We start from the raw sequence: 19,693 nt of genomic DNA, 5'->3' as shown, positions 1-19,693 counted from the left end.
GTCACGAAGGGTTCCAGACGCCACTCTAAGGCCCCACTCCGCCCTCACAAACACAGACGTCTTCTTAGATAATATATATTAAAAAATAAACCTCCAATTCAGGGTATAAAAACAGAGCAAAGGCACTTGGGGGTGGGGGGTGGCCCCCCCAGGCAATACTGAGATGGCCCGGGAAATGGGGGTCACCGTGGTGCCCCCTTGGAATGAAGCCCTGAGTCCCCCAAGTAGAAGGCAGGAGGGAGAGAAGGCTGAGGCCAACGCGAGGTTGGGGGGCGCTGATCCCAGTGGGGGCCCCCCAGGCGTGGCCCCGGACGCCCGGCTCCCTCTCCTCAGGCCCTTGGGGTTGGAGATGCTGCGGCAGCTGTGCGGTAGGGGGTGGCCCTCCCGTCCTCTCCTTCTTGCAAAAGGCCTGGGGGGACACAGGAGAAGAAGGGAGACAAGGAGAGAGAGATGGGGAGAGGGAGGTGGAGATGGAGAGAAACGGAAAGAGGGGCGAGAAAGGGAAGCTGTGAAAGAGAGAGCACAAAAGAGCCAGGGAAATAGGAACTGAGAGACAGGAGGTGGAGTGGGGAGATTCAGAATGACAAAGATGGAGGAAGAAAAATGGATAGGGCTGTGGAGAGGGGAGCCCCTGAGGTGCCCATTCTGGTCCCTCCTCTCTAGGCAGTGCTCAAGGGCCCCTCGGTTCCCACTCACCTGCCTGAGGCAGGGAGCCTCAGGTACAGCCAGGCTGGGGGACAGTGTTCTCCCCGAGCTGAGACAGGAGGACTCGTAGGCGACAAAATTCCTCCTCCACCTCCTGGTTGGGGGTCATCAATGAGAGGGGTCCCTCCACTGAGTCGGCCCCTTCCTTCCCTCACCCTGCCCAGGGCACCACCTCCAGCTGTTTAATGGTCTCCTCCAGGCTGAGTAGCTCCTCCCGAATTTCCTGGGTCTGCGCTGGGCTCAGGGGGCCACCCCCTGGGACCCCATCCCCTGCACGGGGAGGCCCCGCCCCGCTGTCTTCCTCCATGGGAAACAGGAGCTGCTTCAGGGACAGCACTGGCCAGGGGCAAGGGGACAGAGTCAGAAGTGGGGCCCAGGCTGGGATGGGAGATTCAGACGGGGACAGGTGAGGGCTGCGAAAGAGGCCAGGGGCCTGCGGGTGGGAGGGGAGGGGAGGGTGGGTACCGGGCGAGGCTGGGTTAGCCAGGCCTGCAAATGGGTCTGGGGGATGCACAAGGGGATGCAGAGGTGAGGTTGGGTCTAGGGTTGGGGAGGGGTGGGAGTGCACTGAGGATGGAGATGGGTCCAGGGAGAGGCTGAACTGAAGGTCAAGGAAGGGACAGAGGCTGCAGAAGGAAGAGAGACTTGGGGCCACCGGGGACGGTGGTGCATTTGTTTCTGGTGGCAGAGCGTGAGGCAAACTGGAAAGCAACATTTGGGCAGGTGGTGGCCCTGGAGGGGGCAGGGCTGGGCTACCTTTCCCAAGGGCCTTGGCAGCGAGCTGGCCCTCAGGGCCGAGTCTGCTGAAGGGCAGCAGGGCGCTGAGGAGTCTCTCCATTCGGCCTGGGTGGGGGAGCAGGGAGGGTGCTCAGATCCTGCTGGGCTTCCTGGGGACACCTCCGCCCCCACTGGGCACCCCTCCAGGCTCACCATCAGCCGGGGGCATCTCACGGCCACAGTTGCCGTTCTCGGAGCTGCTGAGCAGGGGTTCACGGGTGCTGGGGAGAGGAAGAGCTGGGTGACATCACAGCCTTGGCCCCAGTGGGCAGCAGGGGCAAGGAGACAGAGAGCTGGAGGTGTGGAGGCAGAGAGGTCCGGAGACAGAGACAGAGGTTGAGGCTGGGAGAGAGGCAGACAGACAGGCCTGGACAGGAGCCAGATGGGCAGTGGTGGGACAACACGTGTGCGCCCATACATGACCGAGCGTGCATGCGTGCACGCGGACACACACACACACACACACACACACACACGGAGACAGGGCTAGAACTCGGGTTCTGGGGAACACATGCTTCCCCCGGCCCCCCAGCCGTCCAGTTCCCTCCCTGGCCCCCTCACCTGATTGGGCTGGGCCGGGGTTTGTGACGGGAAGCAGGGGCAGGGACCTTGAGGGATCCGGCGGTTTCAGTGATAAGGTTACACCAGCTGGGGAGACAGGGCAGCCCCTGGGCAGTCAGAGCCCCCAGACCCTGTGCCCGGGCCTCCCACCTCCACCCTGTCCCCACAGACTCAGGGGCCTGGGCTGCTTCCTCTACCCGCGTTCCAAACCCTGAACCCCTCACTTCTTCCGTTCCGACACCGTCTGCGCCACCAGCTCATATATCTGAGCCTCCTGGTCCCAGGTAAAGATGACATAGAAGGCTTTGTGATCTGCAGTGGGAGAGAGAGGTGGGGCTCAGAGCCAGGGTCTCCCCACTGGGCACCCTCCCTGAGCACTGGCTGGAGGCTGGGGAAGCCCCAGTAATGGTGGTGCCCTCAGGGCTCCCATAACTCAATTCGCCCCTCCTGTGCTCTCCTCCCGAGCCTCTCTGTCTCATGCGACAAGTTCCCCAGCTGGCTCTACCCACAAAACCCCTCGAGCCACTCCCACCACCATGGGCGTGGTGCAGCTTCTTGGCAGCATGCTTGCAAATCCCTCCTTACTGGGCTCCCAGCTTCTACTCCTCCTCCCCAACCATCCCCAAGCATCAGCCAGGGTGTCTTTTCAAAGGACTGATTAGAGCTGGCTGCTCCTCTGTGCAAAAACCTGGGGCAGTTTCCCATTGCACTTAATAAAACCGACAACCCAGCCCGGACCCCCGGCCCTACCCGGCTCTGGGGCCTTGCTCTCACAGCCTCGGCCTCAGCCCTGCCAAGCTTTCCCGCTCCTTAACCTCTGCAGCGGCCTCCCCTGTGCCAGAACGTGCGTTCCCGGCTCTTAGAAGGTCCTGCTCCCCACTCCCCAGGCAGCTCTCACTGGGGCCAGGGCCAGGCCTCACCAGTGGCCACCTCACGGGTCATGGCGGAGGTGAGCCGCAGCACCGGCCGCAGCATGGTCTTGCCGTCGGGTGTGGGCGTCAGCGTCCGGCTGTGCGACTTGAGCAGCAGCCGCTCGTCCTGGCGCTGGAGCAGCAGCAGCAGGTCATCCAGCAGCAGCACATGGACCTCTGTAGGGGGCAAGGCCCGTGCTCAGCACTCCCCACCTGAGCCCCCTGCCCCCTGCTTTGGCCCCCACTCAACCGCCCTGATGCTCACCCACGGCCTTGTCCTTTGTCACCCGCCACGTCAGTGGGCCCTCATGGATCAACCTCTTCTTGGTGATGTCCAGGTTCTGGAGGCAAGAAGGAGTGATGGCAGGTGCAGGCAAGGGCGGGGCAGGGCAGGGTGGGGATGACTGTGGGGCCAGGTACTGCAGTCAGGGGTCAGGATGGGCACCTCACTGGGAATGGGGAGGGGGTCAGAGCTGAGGGGACACTCTCCTTCCCTGGGCATGTTATCAGAGAATCCCCTGGGAAAGCAGGGCCAGAGCGGGCGAGGGGAGAGGAGAGGTTCGGAGAGGAGAAGGGGGGCCACCTTGAACTCGCTCAGCATGGGGTCGCTGCTCTGCCGCAGGTGGGACAAGTCCAGGCGCCGCTGATAATCCTTGAGCCGCTGGAACAGGAAGAGAGTGTCAGGGGACAAGCGAAGGGCTGGGGCTGACCTACAGTGACACTGCAGGTGACAAGCTAAGGGCCGGGTCAGACCTCCGATGACCCTGAGAGGGAGGAGCTGAGGGCCAGGCCACTCCCTGGACGGGCAGTGACACTGAGGCGGACAAGCTCAGGGCCAGGCTGACCCCTGCACACACATGCCCCACTGCCCTGGGCCCCAGGCCACACCCAGGCTCACCAGCAGGTCCTCCATGTCGCGCACAGCTTGGTTGACATGGTGCAGAATTTCCCGGCAGCACTCAGCTGCCAGCTCCACTTTCTCCCGTTCCGCGGGCTCTTCTGCGGGGGAGACCAGCCCTGGTGAACCCCAACCCTGGAAGCTCCTGGTCCTGCGGCCAAGGTTAGAGCAGGAGAGCTGGGCCCAGCAGGGTGACCCGGGCCCAGCAGTACCTGTGTTCTGCCCGATGCTCTGCAGGAGCAGGGGATACTTGGTCAGACGCTGCATCTCCGTGGGGATCATGTCCTTCAGCTGCAGGCGGCGGCACCGTGGGCGGCTCTCGGCCTCCTGAGGGGACAGTGGTGCTGAGGTGGCCCAGGCTTGGGCTTGCCTTGGGGATTGGGACACCAGCCCCCTCCCCCCTGGGACCCCGGGGCCCAGACCCCCCGCCTCACCTGCACGAAGGCAGAGAACCGAGGCTCCTTGCGCTGTTTAGCTTTGAGCTGCTCTAAGGCAAACGACTGGCGGCTGCAGAAGCGGGAGGAGATTTTCTGGAACCAGGAGCCCTCAGCACCATCAAACTACAGCGAGATGCAGGCCAGGGAGGGTGTCTCAGGTGGGATTGGGAAGAGCGGGGCTTTGGGGATGGCAGCCTAGATGGGAGGACAGGGCTAGGGACCCAGACCCCTGGGTGTTGAGCGGGGAAAGGCCTGAGACCTGGCCTCCTGGGGTCTGGATTCCGGCTCCCTGGCTGGGAGGAGGGGATGAGGACAGGGCTGGGCACCCTCACCCGGGCCAGCAGTACGTCTCCGATCTCCTCAATGACGGGGCCACTGTCCTGCCTCCGCTTCATCAGGCAATCGAGGAACAGGGCTGTGGGAGCGGTGAGGAAAGGGGAGATCTGTCAGGGCGGGGAAGACTGCAGAACTGATGAGGAGCTGGCGGGGGTCGGGCTGCAGGGGTGTCTGAGTCTGATCCTTGGGGCCAGTGGACCCCAAGTTCCCCCGCCATGTGCTTGCTGAGGTGCCCGAAAGAATATGCGCTCTGGGGGCCCAAGGTGGGGTTGTCCTCAGTGTGAGAACAGAGGCTGCCCGTGCTAGGTGCTCAAGGAGAACGTGCTAAGCTCCAGGTCTAGTCGCGGAGGCTGCGAAGGAGGGAGCTGGCGGTGGGGTGTGCTCGGCCCTGCACTCACAATGCACCTCGATGAGCTCGTCCAGGCTGGGGAAGATGTTCTGTAGCTCCTCCACGGGGAAGAAGCCCCCGTCCACCATGGGCTGGTAGAAGAGGTCATGCAGCACCCGGAGCATGCGCACATGGGCTGCCTCTGTCACCAGCAGCTCTGCGGGGCCACCAAGTGGGAAGCATGGTTGGGGAGGGTGCAAACGGTGTGGGGGGCAGTCTCAGAGGCAGGCTGGGGGAACGAGGAGGGGGATGACTCTCTGGGTGGAGTCATTTGCCCTCAAATAGCCACTGAGGATTCCTTGACCCACTGCCTTTCCCTTTGAGCTGTGGCAGCCAGCCAGGGTGACCGATGATCCCAGCTTGCCCAGCGCTGGCACTGATAGATTTCCCAGGACACGGGATTTGCAGTGCCAAAACTGGGAGAGTCCTGCGCAAACCAGGACGAGTTGGTTGCCCCACCACCAGCAGGCCTGTAGCTGTGGTTATGTCTTTATGTCTAACCTCCTGGCAAGTTTCTCAGCCTCGGTTTCTGGCACAATGATTCCCTCTACACACAAGCTGATACGCTCAGATCCAGGGGGCCCCAGAGGGTGCAGGCCTGAGTTCCAGGGGCCCCAGAAGTCCCTGGAGACTAAATGCGTGATTTTGTGTGTTATGCCTATTTTTATGGTGAGAGAAATTGCTATGCTCTCCAGTGTGCTAGCCACTACCACACACGGCTCTTCAAATTTTACTCAGTTAAAATGAAATGAAATACAAAATTCATTCCTCAGTTCTACTCGCCACATTTCAAGTGCTCAACAGCTTTTATGTGGCTGGTGGTTACCATGATGGAGAACGCAGATACTGCACATTTCCATCATTCCAGAAAGTTCTCTCAGATAGCACTGCTTATATTTTGATCTTACCCTTAGAAGGCCCTGTGACCCAAAACATATTCACCTACTGCCCTGAAAATTCAGAATGAGTATCCTTATTATTAAGTAATCTGTAAATAAACTTCCAAACAAGCTTCTAGAAAAGTGTTCTACTTTTGCCAAACCTCCTCTCCACACACACAATTCAAAATCACAGAAAAGAATCAAGATGGAAACGATACTCCCATCATCTCTCTGCCCAGAAGCAAGCACTGCTAATATATTGATTATCTTCCCAAACATTTCCCTGGGGAATCCATCTTTCCCCCCAGCAGTGAAGATCATGGTAACAGCGGAGTTGCATTCGAATGCTCTTACTCGGTGCCCAACACTGCGCGAAACCCTTCACACCAATCATCTCCTCTTCATGACAGTCTTTTGCAGCGGGAACCATTATTGCCCACGTTTCACAGATAAAGAAACAAAAGCTGTGCTGGAAATGCAATGCTATATACCATTTCCGGTTCTCAACATCAGCACTGCCCTGTACTACTCAAAATTCTCTGGAAATGTCACTTTGTCGGCAGCATTCCCGTTCCATCCAGGGGCTGTTCTGCGATTTCGTAACAAATGGCCCTCTATCCGAAACGGGCTGTCTGCAGGTTCTGCCTGTTGTAAATGACACCCAGACGGACATCTGCCTGCATGTGTCTCTGTCTTTGCCAGAGCTGGATGGGGTCCTTCGCCACAGTGGGCTGGAGGGGGTGGCACTCACCGCTGATGACCTCCTGCCGCTTCACCTGGCTCTTGGGCAGGCTGTGCAGGGTGTCTGGAAGGATGAGCTCCCGCCAGCCCGGGGGCTCTTCTGGTTCCAGCTCCAGTCCTGACCGCCCTGGCTCCCCCTCATCTCCCGGCTCAGGGCTGTGGGACAGAGGCCTTGTTAGGACCCCAGCTTGGGGAGTCCCAGGGAGGAGCCGTCAACTCCTTAGTGTCCAACCCCCTCTGTGGCCTTGGCATTCGATGACCCCAGGTGGTTCATGCTGCAGACCAGCCCCAAATTTCTAGAAAGAAGCATCCCATCCCTCTGCTGTGACCACGGTAGAACCTCAGTGACCTCAGCATCCGATCCCCAGTTCTCTGTGACTCTGGCAACAACCCCCACCCCACTGCCATCCTCCCTGACTCTCCAGGCTGCCTCAGCAGATGGGGGGAGGAGTGACGTACGTGGCTCGTCGGGCAGGGCCAAGCACGGCCGTGGCAGAGCTGGGGTCCATGTCCACGTCACTCCGGGAGCGGCCCCCACCCCGGCCCTTAGCCCCGAGGCTGCCCCGGGAAGGCCGGCGGCGGTCACTCACCCGCAGGCTCTCCGAGCGCCCCAGACGCCCCGGTAGCCTGGACCCCGAGGCCAATGACAGAGTCAGGCAGAGACCAGGACAGAGACAGACAGAGACCAAGACAGGGACAGAGATGGGGAGAGACCAGGACAGAGACAGACAGGGAGAGACCAGGACAGGGACAGAGACAGGGAGAGACCAGGACAGGAAGAGACAGGGACAGACCAGGACAGGGACAGACCAGGGCAGGGATAGGGGAGACCAGGACAGGGATCAAACATGCAACAGAAGAGAGAGTGTCAGAAGGAGCAGTGGGATTTAGGGGTGCTAGGGCAGGGGGGGTGGTCAGGGGGGATATTGAAATTTGGTTGGGGAGGGGAGGGGAACCCAGTATGAGCACAGGACTGACCCCTCCCTTCCCTGAGGCAAGGGGATGAGGCAGAGCCAGGAGTTGAGGCGGGGGAAGGGGATTCAATACTTAGCTCTTCAGCTGGGAGGGTGACGTCCCCACCCACCCCTTGCAGGGGTGAAGGGGAGGGGGTGGCCCATGGGGAGAGGGGAGGGGCTGGGAGAAATGGGGGAGGGGCTAGCCCTCCCCCCACCCAGGGCCCAGGCACCCACCTCTTCCACTTTCTGGGGAGAGAGGGGCACAGGGTCAGAGGTGGACCCCGAGGGAACCCAATCACCTCCCCCTCACCCGCCAAAGGGTCCCCAAAGCAGCGGCACAAGGACAGGCAGGGGGCAGAGCCTGCCCCCCAACTGTGAGGGGGACAGGGCCCCCGGGCATGGCACAGAGCACAGAGGGGTGGGGGATGGAGGGCAGGGGCACCAGGAGGCAGGAGCAAGGCAGCTGGGCTGGAGGCTTAAAAGAGAAGGGGGGAACGGACGCAAAAGTGAAGGGGTGCAGGGAGAGCGGCTGGGAGGAACTGGGGGTGAAGACAGGTGAAGAGGATGGGAGAGGAGGAGAAAGGGAGGAAGAAGGAGTGAAAGGGAAGGAGATGAGAAAAAAAGTGGAAGAAGGAAAAAGAAAGGAGAGAAGGAGGAGGAGCAGGGCAGAGTGGAGATGGCTCAGAGGCAGGCAGGAGCAAATGGCAGCGCGACCCTCAACAACCATCCCCCTCCCAGGAAGCCAGTTCTCACGCCCAGCTCCCCCGCTGCACCCGGCCCTGGGTACCTCTCTGTATCAGCACCCTCCTCAGTGCTCTCTGGGGGCGCTGGGAGCTCCAGGCTGGCGGGGCCCTGCGAGGGCGGGTCCCCCAGCTCCAGTGGGCCATCAACACCTATGGGGACAGCAGAGAAGAGCTAGGCTGGCTGACGGCCCCTCCGGCACCAAGACCCACACTCTGGGGGCCTCGGTTTCCTCCACGGTGGAATGGGGTTTGGGTGGCTAAATTCATCCTGTGCCTGGCAGACACAAAATGGCTGCTCTGTCCTTCAGTGGAGGACGGACAAGATGGAAAGGCCTCTGAGGACATGGCTGCAGGGGGCTGGGGCCAGGTGGGTGCAGATGTCCCAGAGTAGGGGAGGAGACTGGATGCTCTGCTCGACACCCCCACATCCATTTATTCTCCAGACCCTCAAGTGGGCCTTGTGGCAAGAGGATATACCCCATTTAGAGATGAGGAGACTGAGGCTCAGAGAGCGGAGTGACTTCCAAGATATTACACAAGTAAGCTGCCAAGCCAGGCTTTGAATCCAGGTCTGGCCAAGTAGTTGTCTGAGATCCAAGGTGCTGAGGCCACAAGGAGTGTGAGAAATGAAGTTAACGGGGCTGGTGGGTTCACTATCTAAAGGGGCTGATTGGCAATGGACTCAGAGAGGGTTCTGGGAAATGAAGCTGTGGGGGCTGATGGGAAATGCAGTCTAAGAAGGTGAGACACACATCACCAGAACAGAGGTCAGAGCCTGAGAGGGAAGCCAAGGAAAGGGTAAACTGAGGGAAGGGGGTGGTTATTAACACCACTGGTGATCAGGAGCAGGCAGGGGTAGATTTGGAGAACCAAGGGGCCATTCACTGGCACCAGGTCGATATCTGAGGGGCTGGCAGCACCAGTGCCCTGCGCCAGGTCTTCATGGAGGCCTGGCTCAGAAAACTCTCACCTGATTCCCGGTTGGGGCTATCCCCGGACAGAGGGTGCAGAGAAACTCCAGGGGTATCTTGCCCAGGAGCCCCGACATTCCGGTCCCGGGAGGGCGCCCCCAGGCCTCCCTTCCGCTCTGTAAGGCCTAGCTTCTCAACTGGGGAGACAGCGAGAAAGAAAGCAGGAAATGAGACTCCAGCGACTCTAATACACAAGGGCCTAGGGGATCAAGATGCTGTACTCCAGCCCTGTCCGCCCATTACCCAGGAGACCCCCTGCCCCCAAGACCCAGAAGTGCCAGCCCCCAGCCCAGCCTCCTCCTCCCTCAGACCCAGGAGGTCCCCTTCGCTTCCCACTCCGGTTGCCAGCATGGAAGCTCTGGCTTCAGGATCATTACCGTTAGTCTCGTTTTTGAGGTGTCGCATGTCTGGGACTAAAATGAGAGATGTGACTGTGAGCTGGGGGTGGTGGGGGGTGACATGGGGAAGCTGGGGTATGGCCAAGGCCAGGCACCTCACCCTGGGGCTCAACTCGGTTCCAGCGGGCGGCATCTAGGAAGCTGCTCAGTCCTTTCTTGGTCTTGGTAGGCTCGTCTGACCGCTTGTTCCCCATCACCTGCAGGAGGTCGGGGGAGAGAAGGGGGGGCTGGGCATTTCTGAGATGCCAACAAAGTAGAATCCGACCCCAGGGGCACAGAGTCCCGAGACTCCCCAGGGGGTCTCTGGGGAAGAAAGGGCCAGGTTTGGGCGCTCAGGTAAGCACCTTTTTTCGGAAGAAATTCCTCCCTGACTTCTTGTCCCCGCTCTTGGTCCGCACTCCAAGGTGGCGCATGTATAGGCTGATGGCGCTGACCACAGCGGCACTGTGGGGAGGGAACGGTGAGGGCCCCAACACACACACAGACATGCACACTCCCACGGATGCACACACTGCTGCCCCCACAGCCTTCCCCTCCGGCCTTGTTTCCCACCCCAACCCTACAACCACTTCCTGCTGAGTGTCTGAGCACAGGGGAGAGGGTTCCAGAGGACAGGGCCAGGGCTGTTGCTCAATGACCAGGCCCCCAGGCCCCCAACCCCCAACCCCCCAGCCTCTCCGCCCTTAAGCCCAGGAGACTAAACGCCTCTCCCACTGGCCTCTCTGCTTCCATCACCTCTTTTCCTCATCCGTAGAGATGGTGTGTCTGTAAAGAGATGAAAGAAGTTTGTGACAACTTTGCTAAGCCTGGGGTCGCTGTCCCCCCAGCACAAATGTCTAGCTTGCTGTCCCCTTTGAAACTGGGACAGGGAGAGAGAAGAGGCAGAGCGGGGACAGCCGAAACAACGGGGAATGAGGATCACGGAAGGGAGGAGACCCTCTCAGCGAGGCTGACGGGGCCTAAGTGCCAGGCTTGAACACAAGACCACAGACAAGACCAGGAAACTGGGAGGGAACCCCAAAGCTGGGAAGGAAAGATGCAAACCAGATGAACTAAAATGCCAGGCAGGCCCAGAAGTCAGAAGATGAGCCCAAAAGCTAGGAAATGAACCCTGACGCTGCCGAGGGAGCCTAGAAATGGAATGGGGCAGCAGAGGGCGCCCCGGCGGCCCGCCCCACTCACTGCATCTCCTCCAGGTGGTTCAGCAGCTGCTCCGCCACATGCCGCTCCCGGGCCTCGAAGCTGGCACGGTCCCGCCCAACCCAGGCCTCCAGCTGGGACAGCTCCTGCTCGGAGGGCGTCATGCCCATGAGCCGCTTGGAGCGGAAGTCCTCCAGCTGACGGCTGACGGCCTCCTGCTGGCTCTGCACCACCTCCTGCACGAACTGCCGCTGGACGTCCTCAGACAAGAGGTCAGGCCTTGTGCGGTCTGCAGGGACAAGGTCAGAGGCTGGGGGTCAGTTCCCTGGAGGCTGGCTCCCCACCTACCCTTGGATTCCAACAGGAAGGAATCTCTGTTGTCCATGACAGCGTGGGAGTGTGGCCTCCCTCCCTGGGGCTCCTGGGAGGCCTGGCTCCTGCTAGAGACCTTTCCCTCATCCTAATGTCCCATCTCCTCTCCTTACCAAGTTCAAAGGAGACGGTGGGAGGGACGACCACCCGCAGAACCTGCTCAGGAGAGAGAATGGAGTGAAGGAGGGGACTCCGGAGTGGTGGGATCCAGCCTGGTGGGAATGATGATCTGAGGGGAGGGTGTGGTGGAGGGATGGCCAGGCTGGCTGAGCACAGGGTCTCCCCAGGCCAGCGCCCTTCACGCTGCGCTCAGTGGCGCAGGGGTTGGGAGGCTCAGGGTGGCTCTCCAGAGCCAAGGGGAGGGGGGGACTGGGGCTCCTCGAAGGTGTCTCTCACCGCGGTCTTGTCCAGGAAGCTGTGGTAGAAGTCGATGAAGGCCTTCTTGGCCTCCTTGGGGCCCAGCGAGCCCAGCATGTCCGCGTGCAGGCAGCAGAGCTGGGGAGACAGAGCGTGACCTGTCTCCCTCCCACCCCACTCCCCCTTGGAAAGCGCCAGGGCTCAAATGCCACCTTCCCTGGGAAATGCTCCCTGATCTCCATCATCCCCTGCCCAGGGCCACCATGAGCATTTGCTAGTTTTCTATCCTGTGAAATGGTTCTCTGTGGTTCTCTCTCCTCCCTTCTGCTCCTACTCCCACCACCACTGCCAGCTACACTAAGACGGCTAGGCGTATACTAGACCCTGCTCTAAACCCCTTACACGCATTACCCTGTTCAATCACAGAGACTGTGATTAAACACAGACCCATTTTACAGATGAGAAAACTGAGCTCAAGAAGCTTGCTCAAGGTCACACAGCTAGTAACTGACAAAGTTGGGATTGGCATCCAGGCAACCTGTCTCCACTATACTCCATTGCCTAGAAATACCGTGTACAACTTGAGGGTTCACGTGTGTGTGTGAAGTTGATTCATCTGAGTTGCAGACAGGGCCCAGGGCACAGTGGGGGCTGGGGAAATAAACAGGTGGGTAAGTGGGGCTCACTCATTCACTCATCAAGTATTCCCTGAGGTTGCCTGCATGTCAGCCCTGTGCTGGCTGATGCTGGCAATGCAGTGGGAACCCCAACCTGTCCTGGCTCCTGGGGCGCTCTTGTCAGGTAAGGTCTTGGTGTGCTAAGGTCTCGCTTCAGTGAGGGTTGGACTCCTTCTCCACTCTAAACACTTTCAACAAATCTATGTCTGCCCTACCCCGTAAAGGAAAACTCCATGAGGCCAACAGGATGTAGCCCAGGGGACCACAGCTATCTCTTGGCCACCCCCCAGCCGATGAGGTGAGGGAGCAGCATGAGGACAAATCTCAAAAGGCCAGAGGTTATCTGAGTCACCGCAGCCAAGCCCCTGGCCCTCAGTTTCCACATCTGTAAAAGGACATGGCAGTCAGCACCATGGCTGAGTTCCAGGAGCTCTGAGTTCTAGAAACTCCCAGGCTCAGGAGGGGGACCCCCCACCCCTCGCCAGAGGGCCAAAGCATCAATGCACCACGTGAGGGGCAGCCTCTTTTCTGGAGAGAAGGCAATTTCCTGATTTCCTGCCAGTTTCTCTGAAGCTTTGGTGTCAATGTGCCCTTCTTTCTGCATCCCCTAGGCGTCCCTCCCTGGCATTTCCATCGGTCTCCTTGTCTTCCAGAGGGCTCTGCTACGCATTTCCAGTATAGTGCCGTGCCCTCAGCTAACCCCAACTTGTGGCGTGTGCTGGGCTGTACTGAGTCTTCTTGGTACAGGACCCTTGTCCACAGAGCCCCCTCCAGCCAGCGCTGTGGCTTCTTCCTTCCTAAAACACCTGCTGGATTCTCTAGACTCGGCAGGTGTGTCCAATGGCACAGCTCCGCATCGACACCCCCCAGGGATTTTCTGCCTGATACGAGTTTTCTGGATCATCGATTACATTTTCTCTGCCTTGTGGGCTGCTTGTGACGGTTTCTTGTTTCTGGACCAGGGCCTGCCATGCCACCTAGACCCAGGAAGGCTAGTGGCTTTCTCCCAAGCACCAGCCCTAAATGAGTAACTGGGAGCACCTCACAAGACCGCGTAGAGGAGGATTCGATTTCCAAAGTCCATGGGAAAGGGTGCTGTCATTGATGGGTGACACTGCCACAGGCACGGAAAGGGGGTGGGGTCATGGTTTCTGTCAGGCTGCTGGATTTTCTGTCACTCTCTGCATGACCCTGACATGTGTACTCTCCCTCACTGCTGAGATTTATATGGGGCACCTGCAATCTTGTCTAGACCACATGGCAGGCTTTCGGGTTATTTCCAGATCTTGCACTGTGCATTCTGACCTCCCGGCTCATCTTCAGTGGTCTCACTCACTGAACACTGTGGACTGTCCCAGCCCCACCCCTCCCTGTGCCTACCCAGCCCTGCCCTCACCAGGGGTCCCGGGTCGAACTGCAGGGCCACGTGCTGCAGGAGGGCCATGAGGTGGACTGGGCGCCGCTTCACCTGCTCCAGGCTCTGGAACTGGCTGTTTTGTTCCTCTGTGTTCTGGGGGTGAGGACGGGGGTTGGGGGTGAGACAGTGGGGAACAGAGGAAGGGCCTTGGGCTTGACCTTCCCCATCGAAGCTGGGAGGAGGGGGAGATGATGGTGTCTATGCTGTAATGGTGGCGGTCTGGGCAGATGTTGGGGACAGTGGATGAGATTTAATGTTATAATGCTAGGTGATGAGAACAGACATTAGAAGAGAGGGAATGGGGGTCTGTGCTATAATTCGGGGGGCAGCGATAAAAATTGGGGTTCTAGTAAAAATGGTGGGAGTCTGCTGTAATGGTGGGCAGCAAGAATGGGGTGGGGGAATGAGGAAGGAGGTTGCAGGAAGATGAGAGAGAGAAACAGATGGGCAGGGAGAGGAGGCAGGGGGACAGCACCTGAGGATGGAGATCTGGACCTAAGGCAGGAAAGGACACTGAGGAGGGGACTTAAGGGGCTGGGGCCCCAGGAGCCTGGGACAGAAGCTCTCCTACCTGCCCCATCCCCCTCACCGTCTCCAGCTCATTCTCAAAATCCTCGTCCTCAGCCCCGATGATGGTGACGGGCACTGGGCCAGGCCGGGGGGGCCCTGGGGCCTGTGGGAGGGATGGATGGCTTCAGTCCCCAGAGCTCCCCACCTCACAGTCCACCAGTCCCCTCACCCCTCGGCCTCTCCACTCACCGCCCCTCGGGCGACGTCCTCGGCCTCCATGGGCTCTGCAGGGCTGGGGGAAGAGGAGGGGCTGCGGTTAGGGGAGTGGGTGGAGGAGGCAGAGGGCGGTTACTCACAGATTCCTGGCCCAGGTGTGAAGGTGAGTAAACAGCCTCCCCCGCCCAGGCCTCCACAGCTCAATGGGGCCTCTGTGCGGCGACAAAGAGCCCTTCAGAGGCCAGCCGGGGCGGGAACCCAAGGACAGGGAGCCGTGTTGGGGGGGGAGCTGGAGGCCCAGGAGCCTGGGTCCACAAGAGAGCTGTGGCCATGAAAGCCTGCAATTTTGGGTCTCTAAGCAGGAGAGGGCTGGGGGCTCAGACTTTTGGGTCTGAGGGAGGAGGGGGCTGTGGGTGGGGTCGTGGGGAGACAGGGCCTGGAGGCAAGCAGAGTTGGGAATGTTATAGGGGATGTAGCAGCGAGATAAGTGGGGTGTAGGGGGCTCTCCTCTGATCTGTGACAGGCTTGGGGCAGGATGTTGCTTCTGAACCCACCAGCCCCACTTCCTGTGACAGGAAATCACAATGGCAAATCCCCCACCCCCCCAACTCTCTCCACATAAGAAAACAAAACTCCGAACCCTCCTCCCTCAGGGACCTAGAGTCGGAGAACCCAGAAGTTCTTTCCCTCAGAGACCTGGTATCTTTCCTGGCTTCCAGGCCCGGAAAGCAAGGGATGGTCCTCACCCTACGTCTGGTCCTCACCGTCTGTCCGTCTGTCCTTTCAGTGCTCCTCTCCTCATCTGGCTCTCCTGGGCTGTCTCGCCACTGAATCTGTTTCATGTCTTTGCCTCTCTTCTCCCTGTTTCCTCATTTTTCTCTCTCCCTTCCTTCAGACCTGTCTCATTCTCCCCACCTTCTCTGCTTCCCCTCCCGACTCCTCCCCCTCAGCTGCTACACTCCAGCTCTGCTTCTCTTGCTCCGTCCTTCCCCTCTGTCTCTCTTCTGTCTTTGCCTCTGTCTGCCCACATCTGATTTCTGTGGCGCTGTCCTGCACCTCTCTAAGTCGCTATCTCATGTGCTGTCTCTCATCTCTCTCTCTCCCATTTCTTGCTGTCTCTCCCATCTTCTCTCCTTTAGGGTCTCACTTCTCCCCGTATCTTCCCACTGTCATCTTCTGTGTTCTGACTAATGCCACAAGAGCCGGTATCAGGCAGAAGGGAACTGTAGAAAGAGGGGTGGAGGGCCGGCCCAGTGGCGTGGTGGTTAAGTTTGTGCTCTCTGCTTCGGTGGCCCAGGGTTCACCAGTTCAGATCCTGGGTGAGGACCTACACACAGCTTATCAAGCCATGCTGTGGCAGTGTCCGACATACAAAATAGAGGAAGATTGGTAAAGATATTAGCTGAGGGACAATCTTCCTCAAGCAAAAAGAGGAAGATAGGCAATAGATATTAGCTCAGGGACAATCTTTCTCAAGCAAAAAGAGGAAGATGAGCAACAGATGTTAGCTTAGGGACACTCTTCCTCACCAAAAAAAAAAAAAAAAGAAGAAGAAGAAGAAACGGGTGGGATAGATTAGCCAGGGGAGAGGGGGCTGTCCCCATAGCTCAAAGCTATTTATAACCCTAGTCGCCTGAGACCCACCCTTCCCTCTTCCACAGGCCTCTCTCTTCCACAGGCCTCCTCCCCAGCACTCAATAAATGGTTGCTATGATTTTAATTGTGATCATTAAATAACGATGCTGTCTAGAGTGTCCAAATGCCATCCTCTGGGTTCACCTGAGCAGGCATCATTTTTATTCTTTTCCATACAGTGTATTTGTCCAACAGCCAAGCTTGGGTAACTTAAGATTTGAGCATTGTGAAATGTTCACATAAATAAATTTGCAAACCAAGGCAGAAAAAGAATAGTAATTATTTATTATGAGAGCCAGACTTACATAGCACTTGCAGTGTGCTGGGCATTGCTCTAAGTGCTTCTCACACAGTAATTCACTTAACTCTCACAACCCACAAGCACCCCATGCTATTATCATTCCCATCAGAGATGGAAAACCTTCACCAGGCCACCAGCTGCAACTTTGGGGCTGGAAAACATGACCACAGACACGGAGGGTGCAAGCTCGTCCCACTCAGGGGTGGAAAGGTTTGACAGATTCCAAAAGGGCCAAGGAGAGAACACGTTATCTGAGTGAATGCTCAGTGCCAGGCAGGCCCCAAATAATGCACTTGACACTATCATCTCCTTTGTTCCTTATCACAATAATATGAAATCCTAGCTAACACTTAATGTGCCCTAAGTGCCACTAAGTATGTGCCAGGCACAGCAGTACTGCTTCATAGGTATTAACTCAATCCTCTCAGTGACCGTGTGAAGTCAGTATTATTATTATCATCCCCAGTTTACAGAGGAGGAAACTGAGGCACAGATCATAAGGGATAGAGCCAAGATTCAGACCCAGGCAGTCTGGCTCCAGAGTTTATACATTTAACTACCAGAATGTTATGCTTCAGAGCAGGGGGAACCCTCACCCCAACATTAAAAAACTAAAATCTGAACCAAAGCTGAGACACATCAGGTCTCCTTATGGGGTCTGGGAAGTCAGGGATATGTGGATACTGTGGTCTTGGCAGGAGGGCAGTTAGACTCGGGGACTCCACAGAGGCCTGGGGCTCAGAGAGGATTTGGAGGGGGAAGGGTGGCTGCTTAGAAGATGAGGGATGGGGGGGGTCCCACAAAGGCTGGAGAATTATAGGTTGAAGTTGTACGATGGATCTATAGGCAACTGACAAGGCCTGGGGTCCAGCAGAGGGGGTGCTATGTGCATGGGGCTGTAGGGGTGTCAGGGCAGATTTAGAAGCTTGTTAGGGGTAGGGGGTCCTGAAGCAAAGCAGGCACATGGGTGGCTGGGTTCCATGCAGGACTCAGGGTCTATAAGATACTGGGAGAATGACTCTGGTCTCCAAGAATCTCTGGAAGCCTTAACCTAAAACACAGAGTAGTCAAAGTGAGTCCATGGGGGGGGGGGGGCCTTGGAATGTATAAAGCCCCAGATTCTATTTGATACACGCTAGGTCTCGGAGGATCCGGGGATCACACAGGATCACGACTCCACAGGGAAAGTAGCCCGTCTGTAGGACCGCTGGAGACTTAAAAGGATAGAAGAATTCTGTATGAGCTTGTGGTGGTCCCCGAGACCCAGGATCTACAGGGCCTCAGATTCTAGGGATGCTATTGATCTATGGGGACCCAACGTCTGTAAGGAGCCGGGTCTCCATGGGGGGGGAGGGGGGCGCTAGCAGGAACCTGGAGGGGCTGGAGGACCTTGTAATCTACATGGAACGCGGCGGGTCTACACGAGCCCAAATGACACATGGGACATGGCGGGTCTACACGGGCCCCAAATCCTCCAGGGGACGTGGCGGTGTGCACGGCTAGTGAGGCTGGGGCGGACGTGCAGAGTCAGGGTCTGACGCCCGCCGGGGTCCGCGTCCCTCACCTGCTCCGGGTCGGAGGAGAAGCCACTGCAATCGCCAGAACCGAAGCCTCCGCGCGCCGGCTCCGGCCTCCCCCACCCCGGCCTCCGAGTCGCTCTAGCCGCCCCAGAGTCAACCTTTGCTTCCAGCTCCACTCCTCCCGCCAGCCGCTCTAGCCCGGCTCCTGCCCAGCTCCTGCCCAGGCGATTCTACTCCTCCTGCCGGCCGCTCTAGCTCTCCACGGCGCCACGCTGGCCCAATAGGGTCGCTCTGGCCTGTCTTGGAGGGCTGGCGTTTCCGTATCTCGACTGCCCCCGTCATTCTCCTGGGCCCCGCGCCCCGCCCCCCGCCCGGGGATGGGGATGGTTCCAGCCCCTCTGCCAGGGCTCCGTCCGAGATCTCCGAGGCGCTCTGGCCCTTAGCTCCCGGACTGGGCTCCCTGCCCTATCTTGCTTCCCTAACTCCGGGACCAGCTGAGTTCCCAACGCTGGTACATTAATTCTCCCCGCACCCCTCCCCCGCACACTTTCCGCTGCGGCTGGAAAGCAAAAAGCCTGGGTTCAAGCGTACCTTTCCCTCTGATATGCAGAGTAACCTGGAAAAAGTGATTACTTCTCTCCCGGCCTCAGTCTTCCCATCTGTACAATGGAGGAAGATCTCCAGCTCTGTCTCCTACAACCCACCTCCCAAGGTATATTAATGGTCCCGAAAAAGAGCTCTCCAAAAACGCGTTCAAAGGCGCTCTGCAGCTTTCAGCTTCACCACGCCTTACGGCATTGTTATGGTCGTTTTTCTTTTTAGGTGGCTCTAAAGCATGCGGGGTTGGAGGGCGGCGCTTAGCGGAAAGCACCTGCGAGTTCAAATCCCAGTTCCACTCGGCCTCACGATGTGTGTGCCCCGTGTGAGTCGGTTCTGCTCCCTGGGCCTCAGTTTCCCCACCCGTACAACGTGAGTGATCATCCGTCCTCTGCTGGACAGTTGGGAGGCCTTGGTCCGGGCCTCCGCACCCCTCATCCGCCCTGGGCACTCAGCAAGTATTACTTCTGTCTTTGCCCCCTTTGACAGATGGGAAAACTGAGGCCCAGGAAGAGGTGGCCGCGGCTCAGTGGTGCCGCGAGGAGGCCCCTCCACGGCCGGCAGCGCCCCAGCCCCTCCCTCCTCCCCCCACTTCCCCTGGCCGCCGAAGGGAGGGACGCCGGGCGGGGCCGGGGCGGGTGTACCTGGTGTCCGCGCGGGGAGGTGACCGGCGGGGCGCCCGAGGTCGGGCTCGGCGATCCCGGGCCCTGGCTCCCGGCTCCCGCTTCCTGGCTCTGGCGGGGCAGGAAGTTGGGGCGTTTTTCCGGAGGCCCCCGCCCCGCGCCCCTCCCCGCTTCCTGCCCGCGCCCCGCGCCCCGCCGGCACCTCCGCTTCCTTCCCCTTCTCGCCGCCCGCCCGCCCCCCTCTCCGCGCTCCGCCCGGGACCCGCGGGTACCGGCCCCGCCCGACCTCTGCCGGCCTGTCTGTCTGTCGGTCCGCAGGGCGCGGCTCGATGCTTCTCACATCTGCCTGGCGTCCGCCATCGCCTCCCTGCCGGGGCTGGGGGCGAGACTCACCCTGCCTGCGCCTCACTCTGCGCCGCAGCCTCCCCTGCTTGCCGTCTCTCTGTGTCTCTTGGTCTTCCTTTCCTTCTTTGCCTCTCTGTGTGTGTTTCTGTCTATGTCCGTCTCTCCGTCCCTGTCCCTGTCTCTCTCTCTCTCCCCTTTTCTCCGTTGGGGTCTTTCCCTTCCGCTCTCCCTTATCTCTCCTCCTCTCTGTCACTTTCTCCCTCAGAACCATTCTCTTCCC

General features: G+C 59.0%; 2 protein-coding genes and 1 long non-coding RNA gene across 10 annotated transcripts in view; 1 reads left to right on the top strand and 2 right to left on the bottom strand.

The window, feature by feature from the left end:
* The window catches only part of LOC124251347 (carcinoembryonic antigen-related cell adhesion molecule 1-like), a 1,036,279-nt gene that overhangs the window by 797,547 nt on the left and 219,039 nt on the right, over positions 1-19,693 (bottom strand). The window lies entirely within an intron of this gene.
* Positions 60-19,453, bottom strand: ARHGEF1 (Rho guanine nucleotide exchange factor 1). 7 transcript variants are annotated; one of them, XM_046684061.1, is made up of 30 exons: positions 19,090-19,453; positions 14,426-14,468; positions 14,256-14,339; positions 13,646-13,759; positions 11,612-11,710; positions 11,329-11,371; positions 10,886-11,132; positions 10,439-10,468; positions 10,048-10,147; positions 9,804-9,900; positions 9,683-9,718; positions 9,305-9,442; positions 8,379-8,484; positions 7,826-7,837; positions 7,095-7,262; positions 6,646-6,791; positions 5,024-5,170; positions 4,622-4,704; positions 4,287-4,412; positions 4,065-4,179; positions 3,853-3,953; positions 3,538-3,615; positions 3,220-3,295; positions 2,964-3,131; positions 2,268-2,355; positions 2,044-2,130; positions 1,636-1,703; positions 1,462-1,548; positions 697-799; positions 60-409 (listed from the first exon to the last, which is right to left on the bottom strand). In XM_046684061.1, exons 2-30 carry the CDS (start codon positions 14,453-14,455, stop codon positions 79-81), a joined length of 3,108 nt encoding a protein of 1,035 aa, XP_046540017.1. In that variant the 5' UTR covers positions 14,456-14,468; positions 19,090-19,453; the 3' UTR covers positions 60-78. The 7 variants fall into 7 exon arrangements, with proteins under 7 accessions (XP_046540017.1, XP_046540013.1, XP_046540014.1 ...); XM_046684060.1 differs by lacking the exon at positions 7,826-7,837 and adding an exon at positions 878-1,041 and having other exon boundaries at positions 269-409; positions 19,090-19,208; XM_046684057.1 differs by lacking the exon at positions 19,090-19,453 and having other exon boundaries at positions 14,238-14,339.
* On the top strand, positions 18,225-19,082 carry LOC124251371 (uncharacterized). Of its 2 annotated transcripts, XR_006891738.1 has the most exons (4): positions 18,225-18,359; positions 18,459-18,560; positions 18,671-18,817; positions 18,935-19,082. It is a non-coding gene; the product is annotated as an uncharacterized LOC124251371 (long non-coding RNA). The 2 variants fall into 2 exon arrangements; XR_006891737.1 differs by having other exon boundaries at positions 18,671-19,082.

This window comes from Equus quagga, chromosome 13, assembly GCF_021613505.1.
Source record: "Equus quagga isolate Etosha38 chromosome 13, UCLA_HA_Equagga_1.0, whole genome shotgun sequence".
Lineage (NCBI taxonomy): Eukaryota > Metazoa > Chordata > Mammalia > Perissodactyla > Equidae > Equus > Equus quagga.
Note: the sequence above shows the minus strand (reverse complement) of the source record. Positions and strands in the feature narration are given on the sequence as shown.